The 14,289-nt window shown below is 41.8% G+C and overlaps 1 protein-coding gene across 8 annotated transcripts in view; it reads right to left on the reverse strand.

Moving 5' to 3' along the window:
- Nucleotides 1-14,228, reverse strand: part of YIPF7 (Yip1 domain family member 7) — a 31,598-nt gene extending 17,370 nt beyond the window's left edge. Inside the window, exons 1-2 of one of the 8 annotated variants that reach the window (XM_036332719.1) lie at nucleotides 14,098-14,228; nucleotides 4,784-4,900 (exon numbers count right to left, since the gene is read on the reverse strand). In XM_036332719.1, the coding sequence (XP_036188612.1) occupies nucleotides 4,784-4,899 (116 nt within the window). In that variant the 5' untranslated portion in view covers nucleotide 4,900; nucleotides 14,098-14,228. The other 7 variants (XM_036332676.1, XM_036332708.1, XM_036332687.1 and 4 more) reach the window with 7 other exon arrangements.
- Nucleotides 14,229-14,289: the final 61 nt, after the last annotated feature.

Here is a 14,289-nt window from a genome sequence, read left to right on the forward strand (position 1 = left end):
CCAACGGTAGATTTGTCCTGAGCCAAGTAGAGTAGTTAGCCAATTCAGCCACTGAAGTCAGTCTGCTGGGTTCAAATCCCAATTTTATAATCTACTGGAGGTCGGGATGAAACCAGCTCTCCGACATTCCTCGAGGGGTCCCAGATTGCAAGAGGGCTCAGGCCAGGCCGAGGGACCCCACTGGTGCACGATTGGGACTTGGGAGGGACGTGAGAGGTTGGCCAGCTGGGAGGGACTATGGGAGGGTTCCAGGATGTGTCCAGCACATCTCGCTCAATCCCAATCGGCCAAACCCCAGTAGCAAGCTAACCTATTGGTTGAAGCGTCTGCCCCCTGGTGGTCAGTGCATGTCATAGTGACCGGTCGACTGGTCGACTGGTCAACTGTCTGACCGCTGGTGGTCAGGACATCATAGCAGCCTTAACATATCATTAGCCATATTATGCTTTGATTGGTTGTACAGATGACCGGACACTTAGCACATTAGGCTTTTATTATATAGGATGCAAATTACCTCACATTCTGTGCCTCAGTCTCTCATCTGTAAAATGAGGATAAGATAACTCACAGTTGTGGCGAATTAAATTAGCAAAAATAAGTAAAGCACTTAGAATGGTGTTGGGCACACAAAACGTGATCAATAAGCATTAGCTAAGTATTTGTCTGCTCTTTTTTTCCTGATACTTACACTAAAGAATTCTAAACATCTTTCACGCACCCTGGCAGCGCATCTGTATCTGTAATAGTTACCTTTCCAGTTAGTCACTTTCTCAAAGAAAACAATGCGATTAGGAGGCTAAGAGTTTGAATCTCTTCTGTGATGATCACCTTTAGCTTTTTCCCATGTTGGTTTCCCTGGAATATCTAAAGTGACTTGGACAACATCCCAGCCATTCCGTGTTTTCCTTCCAGAAGAACCTCCACTCTACTCATGTCAGGATTTCTGTGTCTGAGTCATAAAGCAATGACCACACACCTGATCTACATAAAAAACCTGGGTACGCACACCAATTCGTCAATATTCCCCCTTTCATTCCCCATACCATAATGTTTCGACGAACCTCCAGAGGCTGGTCTTCACTTACGTAATGCTGTGTTAAGATAAGGCACAGTCTCTTGCTGGGGGAAGTTTTTGACTTCTTTCTGAATCAACAAGACTCAATATTCATCGTCTGATGCAAGTATAGAAGGTCATCGTTCGAAGACTCAGTTATGATTTCTGTGGTTGCAGACTGGTTTATTGCACTCAGTTCCCTGCGCCCCATCATGAAATCACTAACTACATATTTTATTGGAGGCTTTGTTTTCTAAAACTATAGGTCTGGACTTCCATCATGAAGCTTTTCACTGAGCTGCTTTCCTTTGTCAGTCCGTTCCTGGGGAGATATAGGTGGTGCGCTCACTCCCAGGGTCAGATGGAGAGTCAGAGTGTAATCAGATGGTAAAAAATGTACCATCAAATAAGTCCCATTCATTGTAAGTCTATCTCCACACTTAGAATCACATTCGGTGTATGTGTATTTCACCTGAGGCGACAAAGGTTTCAGAATTTGCAATACCACCAACAGCGTGAGACAACAATATGACATATCTACACTGTTGGCTAAAAGAATGTAGTCAGAACCTCCAGGAACATTTTATCTATGTAAGTCTCCCATTGAGCCAGGCAAATCAGGCATATAGGATCAGTTCGAGGGTAGAGTGGTTTAGGAAAGTGTAGCTAGGGTAGTTAGCCTATGTAACATTCCCAAATCCTGGCTAGTCCAGCGAGCGCACAGTAGCCATGTGCCACTGACATGCCGTTAGCTATGTTTAAACACCAGAGAATGATCAGACCTGGGGGTTCCAATGAAATGATGACTCAGTACTGGTCTGTTAATGTCCTACCAAATATGCTGTCCACATTCAAAGGGAGTTTTCCAGTTGTCACCTTTCTGCAGAAATATCTATTTCTTTCTCTTAATAATTTGAACAGTTTTCCCATTTCAAAAACTGGATACATAGAGTGGGAAAATATAGCCTAGCAGTGATTGGAAATGATGCCTACCCAAAGGACTGGACAGAAATTTTAAAATGAGAACGCTCCTTCTTGTTCATTCTAAAATAAGAGAAGTTGTTTTGAAATACAAATATCTTCATTGTTTTAGTAAGTACACTCAACCAGCTTTCAATTAACATGCCATTGAGCTGAACAAGCCTTTTAAAGGAAGCTCCCATTTACTGGGGAGGAGGGATTGGGAGAGGACAGAGACAGAGTGATAGATTGATTATAACATTGTAACTACCCTCTGGATTCCTATATCTTTTGCCAGGATAATCAACATATTATTTTGACTTGGGGAGTATTTTAATTGAACTATTCACTGAATGAATAAAAGGTCAAATCTCTGGAGTTTGTTTGATGTGCACTAGTAATTCGCTGGCCCGTGTCCATGTTTTATGTACCCATAAAACTACCACAGCTAGAATGGCCTTTTCTAATTCCTGAGACATGCAGTGTGGGTTAGAATTTAAATGTTACCGCCTCCAAATAAGGACTTGGGTTTAAATGCTAATAAGCAGGCAAGGCCATCAACCTGATATAATATAATCAAGAGTTTTCCTCATTTGGTTATATTAACTTCCATCTCTTGGTCATCTTGATTTCTGGGCAACAGTGATATGTAAAATCAAACGGAGAAAGAAACTGGGCTGGGTGAGGTGTGGGAGAAAGCTGTGCTCATGAGTCCCTGCTTAAAGGGGAAAGCTTTACCGCCCCCCTATTAGACATTGCAGGATAGTTTAGCCTGAAAATATACATTGCAGGTGCTCCCCAGGTGCTTAGCCCAAACGGAGCAGAGAAGGGAGAAAAGAAACAGAAATTCAAGGTGACTGGTTCCTTTCAATAAAACAACAGGACAGAGCTGAAAATTTTTAGATATCTGTGTGGATTATATATTTTGAGTTACTATCCTGTAATACCTCAATGCTCAAACTGCTCTGCCTGAAACACATTTTTATTTTTATTTTTCTTGACCTTCCAAGGTATAAATCCAAGGAACAATATGAAGTTATTTTTCTGTTGTTGGATTCTACGGTGACTGAGCCAATCCGGCATGACCTTGTCCTTTTCACTCATTTTTTTTAACCCTCACCTGAGGATATGTTTTCATTGGTTTTTAGAGAAAGGAAGGGAGGGATGGAGGAAGGGAAAGAGAGAGAGAGTCATAGAGAGAGAGAGAGAAGAGAGAGAGAGAAGAGAGAGAGAGAGAGAGAGAGAGAGAGAGAGAGAGAGAGAGAGAAATATTGATGTGAGAGAGAAACATCGGTCAGTTTCTGGTGCACACCCCGACCAAGAATAGAACCTGCAACCTTTTAGTGTACAGGAGATGCTCCAACCAACTAAATCACCTGACCAGGGCTTCACCCATCTATATACAGAAAAGCCTAAGTCTCTATGACACGCACTGACCACCAGGGGGCAGATGCTTAATGCAGGAGCTGCCCCCTGGTGGTCAGTGCGCTCCCACAGTAGGAGTGCTGCTCAGCTGACAGGCGCCAGATGCAAGCCTCTCCTGATCGGGACTGAATGGGCAGAAGCCTACAGCAGGCGCAGCGGGGCCGGGCCGGGATGAGCGGGAGCAGCAGGCAGGAGTGGCAGGTGGCATTGGACTGCCAGTTTCGGCCCAATTCCCACAGGTCATGCCGAGGGACCGCACCAGTGCATGAATCCGTGCACCAGTCCTCTAATAATTGCATAAGTGAATAACATTTTTAAAAATATATATATTTTATTGATTTTTTACAGAGAGGAAGGGAGAAGGAGAGTTAGAAACATCGATGAGAGAGAAACATCAATCAGCTGCCTCCTGCACACCTCCCACTGGGGATGTGCCCACAACCAAGACACATACCCCTGACCAGAATCGAACCTGGGACCCCTCAGTCCGCAGACCGATGCTCTATCCACTGAGCCAAACCAGTCAGGGCAGTAAATAACATTTTTATAGTGGTTTTACTTAAATGTCTACTTTCCTACACATTATCACAAATATTCTTCATGATAATTCCATGAAGTGGGTATTATTAATGTCCTCTTATTAATGTCCTCATTTCTCAGTTAAGACACCAATCAGGGAAGTCAAGTCTTTCCCAAGGTCACAAAGAACAAATGCAAGAGCCAGAACTTGAAGCAAATTCTTCTCACTCTAAATCCTCATTTTGGGCACTGGTAAAGGATAAATACTAAATTTTTAATCACTTTTATTTATTTCAACTCAAGTTGAACTGTCAACTCAAATTACTAACACATTCTGAAATATGTTTATCTTGGTTCCGTTTAGGAATTTTCACACTGTGTTATAACAGCATATTACAACAGCACCTCCACAACTTCAATTCTTAAATGTTGTGAGGTAAGAGATTATGAATTTCTCTTTTATCTTTGAGTTTATAGTGCCCCCCCCTTTTTTTTATTCCTGACACACAGCAGGCACCTAATAAACATTAATTAAATTGAATAAAATATGTTTTTCAAGCAGTGTTACAGAAAATACAGTCCCTAGATTCAGGCTCCTTATTAAGTTCTATTTTGAAAAGAGAGTCAAGCCATTCAGCTATAAATGGGTCTGAGGTGATCATGGGGATTCTTGGAGAACTGAATTCATTTCTCTGCCCTTTCCTCACTTTCTTCTTGGGCATTTTACAAAGACATGCTTTTGCTTCCTCCAAGGAAACCTCCCTACCTGCCATAATATTATTACTTCTAAAATGAGAAAATATTTTTTCAAAATAAGGTACTTACTCTCCGGATCCATAAAGATTTCCATAGGCATTGGAGTCATTACAACTCTGCTCCTGATTCTCAATGGTATAATTAGATTGGTAAAAATCAGAGTCAAATTGTCCCAAGTTTGACATCCTGAAAAATAAGAATATTTTTTACCGCAAAGTTTACAAGTCAATAAAACATCTTTTGGGCCGAAACCGGTTTGGCTCAGTGGATAGAGCGTCGGCCTGCGGACTGAAGGGTCCCAGGTTCGATTCCGGTCAAGGGCATGTACCTGGGTTGCGGGCACATCCCCAGTGGGGAGTGTGCAGGAGGCAGCTGATCGGTGTATCTCTCACATCGATGTTTCTAACTCTCTATCTCTCTCCTTTCCTCTCTGTAAAAAAATCAATAAAATATATTTTAAAAAAACACACAAAAACAAAAAACATCTTTTGGGATACTATAAAGACTGACATGTGATGACAAATGGGTTCTTACCAGAGAACACTATATTCTTTGCATGGGGCAGATTGAGTATTGGGGGAAGGATATGGAAATGTGTTCTAAAACGTCATTTACAAAACATGTATCTGCAATGAACTTTTCTGAAGTTTTCATTCACCAGGACTATGACTTTGCCTAAATTGACGTTAATTGATCTGAAGAAGCTAACATTTTGCCACAAATACCTTCTTCTCAGCAGTTTAAGAGAAAAAGCCTAAGACTTGGTACACATCTAAAGGTTTTCTTTTAAACAATGTCAGTTCCTTATTTCAATTATTACTTAAAAGTAATAATTTACATTTAAAAGTTTTACATTTAGGCATATATATGTTATTGTTGCAAAGTTGAAAAGCAAATGGCTGATAATAATAATAATAATACCATTTCATTTTTATTTTTTCCTGTGCTAACAGCCTCTCCGCTCCCTTCTGGCTGAGTCAGAGGGGAAAGGCTCAGTTCTGCTAAGAAAACAGTCTGTCTTCCTATAAACTCTCTACATAGTTTCTACTCACTTTGGAGAGTGAAGGGAGTATATGATTGATTCAGACCTAACAAATAGGCATATCAGTGGGAAGAAGAAAGATTGGAGAGGAGGAAAAGGTAGAGGAAGAAAGCAAGAGCAAAGCAGTAGTGGCTCTTTAGATGAAAATTAGAGAATGGAGTAGAGAATCTTTTCAGTTGGACAGATGTGGTCAGTCAATTCAACATTTTAATCTTTGCTTTGCTTTGAAAAACTTTTTATTTCAAAATAGTAAATTTTAAAATCACTAGGAGTAATCTATATAGTTATAGTAATTTGTGGAATAATACTTGCAATACATTTCAAATGCATCTCATAAACAGCCCTAGCTCTAAGAGCCTCATTAATCAGAAATACTCAAGCACAATTGTCAAATATATAAAATTTTCTCACTTCAGTACAAGTACAGAAAGCTCTGTAAAATTAGGTGCAGATTCATATACCTGATTTAATAAATCAAGATTTTTTCATTAATATTGAGCATAAAAGTAGCTATAAATTATGTAAGCTAAAATCAGGACTCAGAGGATGTTAAATATTTTAACAACTTATAATTTAAAGAATTTAAAATTTAATAGCATAACTTTCTCAGTCCATTAAAATGCTATTATAAAGCATAGAGAGTAATTTCACTGGAGAATACACGTAAGTTTTCATAACATGCAAAGCTTTATGTAATATGACTATTGGCAATAAAGTCCTTACATAATCCAGCTTTATATTTTGTTTAAATGCCAAGGTTTTTTAGAAGGATCAGATACATACCTTTATATTATTTTATGTCAAAAATCCTCCAACAAATGTTGCTCTGCTAGAGAAATTTATAACAGATCAGCTTGTGAAAAGATGACCTGCTGGCTATATATATGTTTCTAAATTTGACTCTGACACTGAACAGATGCTTGACAAAAGCCAAACACAGTATCTTATTACACTTGTTAAAGTTTACAAACACAGTGAAAGGCGAAGAAACACAATTTGATGAAGTGAAATGGTAGATTCCGTTTCCTTGTGGGCACATCCCACAAAGAAATGGAACTCTGACTTAAGATCATTTATTTGAGGCAAACAATGGAAGGAAAGAGGAAAACCCTTGAGCTTTACTGCCTATAAGAATAAACCTAGACAAAATTTCCTAATAATATGCAGTACAAATCAATATATGGGTAAAAAAAAGTGAAGGAATTGAGAAGTACAAATTGTTTGTTACAGAATAGCCATTGGGATGAAGAGTGTAGCATAGGGAATATAATCAATAATATTCTAATAATTAAGTAAGGTGTCTGATGGGTGTGAGATTTATCAGGATGATCACTTAGTAAGTTATGTAATATCTAATCACTGGGGTGTACATCTGAAACTAATATAATTATATATGGCAACTCTAATTGAAAATAAAAAAAATGATAAAATATATATACACTAGAGGCCTAGTGCATGAAAATTCGTGCACTGGAGGGGGGGGGGCCCTCAGCCCACCTGTGCCCTCTGGCAGCTTGGGAGCCTTCGGGGGATGTCCACCTGCCTGCTTAGACCTATTCCCTGTGGGAACGGGCTTAAGCTGGCAGTCAGACATTCCTCTGGCAGCCCAGTAGCTCTTAGGGGATATCTGACTGAGGGCTTAGGCCAGCTGTGTGCAAACTACGGCCCGCGGGCTGGATCTGGCCCGTTTGAAATGAATAAAACTAAAAAAAAAAAAAAAGACCGTACCCTTTTATGTAATGATGTTTACTTTGAATTTATATTAGTTTACACAAAGACTCCATCCATGCTTTTGTTCCAGCCTTCCGGTCCAGTTTAAGAACCCATTGTGGCCCTTGAGTCAAAAAGTTTGCCCACCCCTGGCTTAGGCCCAGTGGGAGCGGGCCTAAGCCACAGTCAGACAGCCTTAGCACTGCCATGGAGGCAGGAGAGGCTCCCGCCACTGCCGCTGTGCTTGCAGCCATCAGCCAGCTTGTGGCTGAGTGGAACTCCCCCTGTGGGAGCACACTGACCACCAGGGGGGCAGCTCTGGCATTGAGTGTCTGACCCCTGGTGGTCAGTGCACACCATAGCGACCAGTTGTTCTGCCCTTAGGGTCAATTTGCATATTACCCTTTTATTATATAGGACTAGAGGCCCGGTGCACAAAAATTTGTGCACTTGGGGGGGTCCTTCAGCCCAGCCTATGCCCTTTTGCAGTCTGGGACCCCTCGGGGGATGTCCATTTGCCAGCAGGGAGCAGACCTAAGCTGCAGTCAGACATCCTTATTGCTACTGAGGAGGCAGGAGAGGCTCCCGACACTACCGCTGTGCTGGCAGCCATTAGCCTGGCCTGTGGCTGAGCAGAGCTCCCCCTGTGGGAGCGCACTGACCACCAGGGGGCAGCTCCTGCATTGAGCATCTGCCCCCTGGTGGTCAGTGTGTGTCATAGTGACCAGTCATTCCCAGTGGTTCTGCTATTAGGGTCAATTTGCATATTACCCTTTTATTATATAGGATAGAGGCCTGGTGCACGGGTGGGGGCCAGCTGGTTTGCCCTGAAGGGTGTCCTAGATCAGGGTAGGAGTCCCGCTGGGGTGCCTGGCCAGCCTGGGTGAGGGGCTGATGGCTGTTTTCAGGCTGGTCAAGCCCCCCCAGTGGGGACCCTCACACCATGGGGGTTTGGCCAGCCTGGGTGAGGAGCTGATGGCTGTTTTCAGGCTGGCCACAGCCCCTTCAGGGTAGGGGTCCCTGCTGGGGTGCCTGGCCAGCCTAGGTGAGGGACTGATAGCTGTTTTCAGACTGAGCAAGACCCCGGCGACTGAAGCTCCCAGCCTTTCTTTTTTTTTTTTTTTTATTTGCTCCAGCTCCATGGCCATGGCGGCTGGAAGCAGGTTTCTGGGGTTTATTTGCCTTCTATAATTGAAACTTTGTTGCCTTGAGAGGAGGCAGCAGCTGGCCTGGAAGTTTGGCTTCCTCCATCATTGGGGCAACCAAGCCTCCTGCTTGCTCCAGCTCTGTGGCTGCCAGCCGCCATTTTGGTTGGGTTAATTTGCATTTACTCGCTCTGATTGGCTGGTGGGCTTGGCTTAAGGTGTAGCGAAGGTACGGTCAACTTGCGTGTTTGTCTTTTATTAATGTAGATAATCTTAACATGATGAACTTAGCAACTATCTAAACATATATATATTGTCAATTTTATCCAAATCTGAACTATTCAATTTATATAAACAACACTTAGGCCAGCACCGGTTTGGCTCAGTGGATAGAGCGTCAGCCTGTGGACTGAAGGGTCCCGGGTTCGATTCCGGTCAAGGGCATGTGCCTTGGTTGCGGGCACATCCCCAGTGGGGGGTGTTGCAGGAGGTAGCTGATTGATGTTTCTCTCTCATCGATGTTTCTAACTCTTTATTCCTCTCCCTTCCTCTCTGTAAAAAAAAAATCAATAAAATATATATTTTTTTAAAAAAAACAACATTTAGGAAAGCTAAATGCAGTAGGGATAAGGAAAATAATCTCCATTTGTAATTTCTTAGATCTCTTTGGTGACCTGTAAAGTAATGAAGAGATTGTGAGCTGACCAACAGCTACATCTGAAGCAATTTGCCCTTTGTCTGACAACAATACACACATATATGTATTAAAGGATGAATGGTTAGAGCAGCCGTGGGCAAACTACGGCCCGCGGGCTGGATCCGGCCAGTTTGAAATGAATAAAACTAAAAAAAAAAAAAAAACCGTACCCTTTTATGTAACGATGTTTACTTTGAATTTATATTAATTCACACAAACACTCCATCCATGCTTTTGTTCCAGCCCTCCGGTCCAGTTTAAGAACCCATTGTGGCCCTCGAGTCAAAAAGTTTGCCCACCCCTGGGTTAGATGGATGAATGAATGAACACTATTTTTAATTTTGCATACTCAGGACCCCATATTCTATTGGCATGTATCAATCTAAGAATCATATAAGATTATTACTTTCATTACTGCAGTCTTTTGATATGAAACTAGAGGCTCAGAGTGGCTAAGTGACTTGTGCAAAGTCACACATCTAGTATGTGACAGAACCCAGTTTGGAATAATAATTATCTCATTCAGCTCAGTTTCCTTTCATTATGCAGACTGTTTCTTCCAAAAGACTACCTATGGCTGTCCAAAACACTGGTGTTAAGAATGCACCTGTTTGGCCCTGGTTTTGCTCAGTGGATAGAGCATCGGCCTGCAGACTGAAAGGTCCCGGGTTCAATTCTGGGCAAGGGCACATGCTCAGGTTGCGGGCTTGATCCCCAGTGTGGGGCATGCAGGAGGCAGCCGATCAATGATTCTCTTTCATCTTTGATGTTTCCATCTCCCTCTCCCTCTCCCTTCCTCTTTGAAATCAATAAAAAAATATACTTTAAAAGAGAATATACCTGTTTGGAAACACAAATAATATTTATTCACAAACTACAAAACATATTTTCAGCTGAACAAAGCTGCCAATGAACCAAGAGAAAAACGTCATCATTTTCTACCTCTGCCAACAGAGAAATGGCTTTTTACCAGTGTTTAGATTGCCTGTATTCTCTACATAATCCTTTGTTAATACTACATAAGATTTGTTCCCAATCATCTGACCTTTAAAGACTATGCTGCTTCTATTTCACGAACCTGAAACTGCAGCCCTGAATGTTACAGTCACATGAAAATGGGTATAAAATTTTGTTTTAAGGCATGAATTTTAAAGAGCTTACTGTGTTCTATGGCAAGAAAAAAAATAAAATTACAGGGTTTCCATCATTAATGCTATCATAATTATCTTTGACTTCTAATTTGCTAGCTTTCACTTTTGTCTTAGAAAAAAATGGAATATAACAAATTATGATTTCAAGTTTTTAGCTTGGTCATTACTGAATGTTAGTAAAAACACAATTTTCCTTAAAGTTATGAAAGTCTATATGAGCAGTAGTTGAGTTGTACATTGTTAGTAACCATATTGTTATAATAATCATTTTTAAATGTAATAAATTCAATTTATATACATTTAGCAGACTCATATCACTAACTTCTATAGAAAATCTTTCCAAGAAGTTATATAAATTCCTCCACAATTTATCTAACCACATGTATCTTTAGTTCCCTCATTTATAAACAAGAATAAACTTTATATCCTAGGGACTAGTTATTTTATCTTTATCTCATCAACTGAATTTTATTTTTCCACGTTTCATTATATATCCAAATTATTAATCAATATATATCTTATGCCTGTGTATATATGTGTATAAAATATGAGAATTAGACAGGATTTTGCAACAGGAGCAATTAACCTAGCGGGGGCAAGTAGTAAGTGCTCAAAATAGTGTTATCTATTTTGATTATGCTTCTAGGTGAAAACAAAGTTGTATTATTAAGTGTGAGTCCTTATTCACCCATTATTTACACATAAATATATTTTAGTGAACTCTATTTTGATATTACATAAATCTATATGAAAAATCATCTTACCAAAAGAAGGGGGGGGAGGATCTTTTGCAAATGCCGTGTCCTGTAAACAGATTGTGATGAGACATACTTCTTCAGCATTCATCTCTTACTTTTTAATAAAAAAATAATAGGCTAAGCATGGACTTTATTGCCAAGGTACCACTTATTATTTTGACCAAACTCCCATAGATACCAGTTAATATAGATGAAATTATATATTGGCTTTATTACTTTTAGCAATGAAAGGTGAAATTCTTCCCAATGCTCTGCCATAATTATACCTTTGCAATTATGCCATTATGAAGTTTTTTCCCAAGGCATGCCAAATTTAACTTGAATATTTTATTATATTCAGTGCATGAAAGTAGTTACAGCAGTTTGGAAAACAATGACCAGTTGTCAATATAGAAATTCTATTTAATAAGACAGTATTCCCACCTTCTTTTGGCACTATAATCTCACTAACTACTTAAAGCTTTGAGTTTTAACTTAATGGGACATTTACTCAAACATTGGCTTGATATAGAGGAGCCCTTTTAAGGGTAACTCTCTACTCTGTAGTATTTACATTTTCATTTACAAGCATGACTAGGGAAAGTAGTGGACAGAGTAACAAAATAATTTTTTAAAATATATTTTTATTGATCTGAGAGAGAGACATCAATGATGAGAGAGAATCATTGATTAGCTGCCTCCTAAACTGCCCCTACTGGGGATCAGGCATGTGCCCTGACCAGGAACTGAACTGTGACCTCCTGGTTCATAGGTCGACACAAACACTGAGCCACACCAGCTGGGCAATTTCATTTTCTTTTTAAAACAAATTATTGGGTATCGAGTTTAAAATGGCACTAGGCTAGAAATTTGCCTGACAATTACTAGAAAAACACGTATGGGGGTTTATAAGATAAATCAATCCACAATCTGAAAAACTAATCCTTGGAATTAACCTACTGCCAGAATCTGGGCAAATTCCTATGATAAAACGAATGAGTCTATAGTGAGGAAATGATTTTTGACCATCATATTCTTTCCTTTATGCAGAATAGCTCGCTTATATGAAAAGAAGTAGTGAGATTTAAGACCTCTGGAGAGTTAAGTTTTACACTAAATAGAAGAGAGAACAGCTGCCCCTCTGCTGTAAGGATGCTGCTCTTACAAGTATCAGTGGAATAACCCTGCCACCTGCTCCTGTGTTCTCACATATTTAGAGAAAGTCAATCCTAATGGAAAGGGGGATGGTGAAAGAAGACATGGGGAAGGGGCTGGCTGAAGGTTCCTGCTAATGACGGCTCTGTGCATCCTGAGAACTGTCGCTCCCCCCAACGCTGCCCTTCCTAGAGTCAGAGACAAGAGGCACCCAGTGACAATGTATACTGAGGAAACAGAGCTCTTCATGCGCCACACAACCACTCACTGGCCTGATGGGAAAGATGTGCAGCATGACACAGTGGAGCATGGAAACGAATAGGAGAACTACTATTAGCACTTATTCTTATGCAATGAGAACAAAAACATCACGCCTTACTACTGTAGTTTACACGTTTATCCTGTGCTCTCCCTGTTGCTGAGGCTTTATCTGCGGTGTTTGTGAGGTCCTCCAGGCAGTGGGCGCCCACAACTTGGAGAGGTTGAGTGGTGCCCATTTTCATCCCTTCCCTTTTGTGTGTGTCTTTTTTAAAATATATTTTTATTGATTTCAGAGAGGAAGGGAGGAGATAGAAACATCCGTGATGAGGGAGAATCATTGATCAGCCGCCTCCTGCATGCCCCCTACCGGAGGTCAAGCCCACAACCCGGGCATGTGCCCTTGGACCAGAATGGAACCTGGGACCTTTCCGTCCACAGAGCTCTATCCACTGAGCCAAACCAACTAGGACACCCCTTTCCTTTTGTAGGACCACAAGGTATCATGAGTGCCCTTTAAATGGAGTTATGTATTGGATCTCCTTAACCTAAGTTTCCCTCACAATATGCACACATACCTTCGAAGTCAAATTCAGAGTCAGAAGACAGGTGAAACGAGAAGACAATGGATTAGAAAAAAACACACGAGCAGGAAGTTGACATTAAAAGAGGGTAGAGTTCGCCCTGGCCGGTGTGGCTCATGGTTGAGCGGGGACCCGCGAACCAGGCGGTCACTGGGGTGATTCGGGGTCACGGCACATGCTTGGGCACATGCTTGGGCCGTGGGCTCCATCCCCAGGGGGAGCCATGCAGGAAGCAACCCACTGATGTTTCTCTCTCTCCAGTGTTTGTATTTATCCCGCTCCCTTACGCTCTCTCTAAAACACCAATGACCATTAAAAAGTATTTCTAAAAGTCAGCTTTCGGAAGTTCATTCTCTAACAAAGGTGCCAGTAGCAATTACTAGTGAGTACTGTACAGTCACGACTTGGAGCAGTTCCAGGAACCGACGAGAAACAACACAACGGGCCGACGGGACGTCCCACAGCTTCTGTCTCCGCCCTGGGCACCGAACCCCAGGTCTCGCAGAAAATCCCACGGGCGCTGGTGGGAGACAGACGCTGGAGTCGGCATGCAGGCCTCATTCCCTCTTACTTACACTTCCCCTCCGCCTTCCGTAGCCCAGCTCTGCCCTCTGCCAGACAAACTTGTGTTGAAGTGGGAACTGAAAGACGATGGAGACAGCAGGGTACTCAGAGGGTAACTTTCCCCACCTTCACTTCCGGCCCAAACTTTCCTAGGACACACTGCAGTCATTTTACCGCCGGTTTCCTTTCAGAAGCGCTAAGATATTAGCGATGTCACTGACAACATAGACTTCCATATTTTAAAAACAATTACAATATTATTTTGCTACGGGGTAGAAAGCTAAATCCGAACGCTACGCTGAGAACATAGTGAGAACTGATCTGGAGAGCTTCCCCTCACCGGACGTCCTGGCGCCCCGGCGCCCTCGCGCAGAGGCACGCTAGCGTCGTGACGTCGTCCGACGTGCGGACGTCGGCGCGCGGCGCTCAGTCTACGGAGTTCCGGCGGATACACCAGTTGGGCGGTGCTGCTCAGGCACCTGGTCCCCTTGGTTTCCGAAAGTCTGTTTGGATCCTGTTCGCCGCCCCTAAC

The sequence above is a fragment of the Myotis myotis genome, unplaced genomic scaffold (genome assembly GCF_014108235.1).
Source record: "Myotis myotis isolate mMyoMyo1 unplaced genomic scaffold, mMyoMyo1.p scaffold_m19_p_1, whole genome shotgun sequence".
Lineage (NCBI taxonomy): Eukaryota > Metazoa > Chordata > Mammalia > Chiroptera > Vespertilionidae > Myotis > Myotis myotis.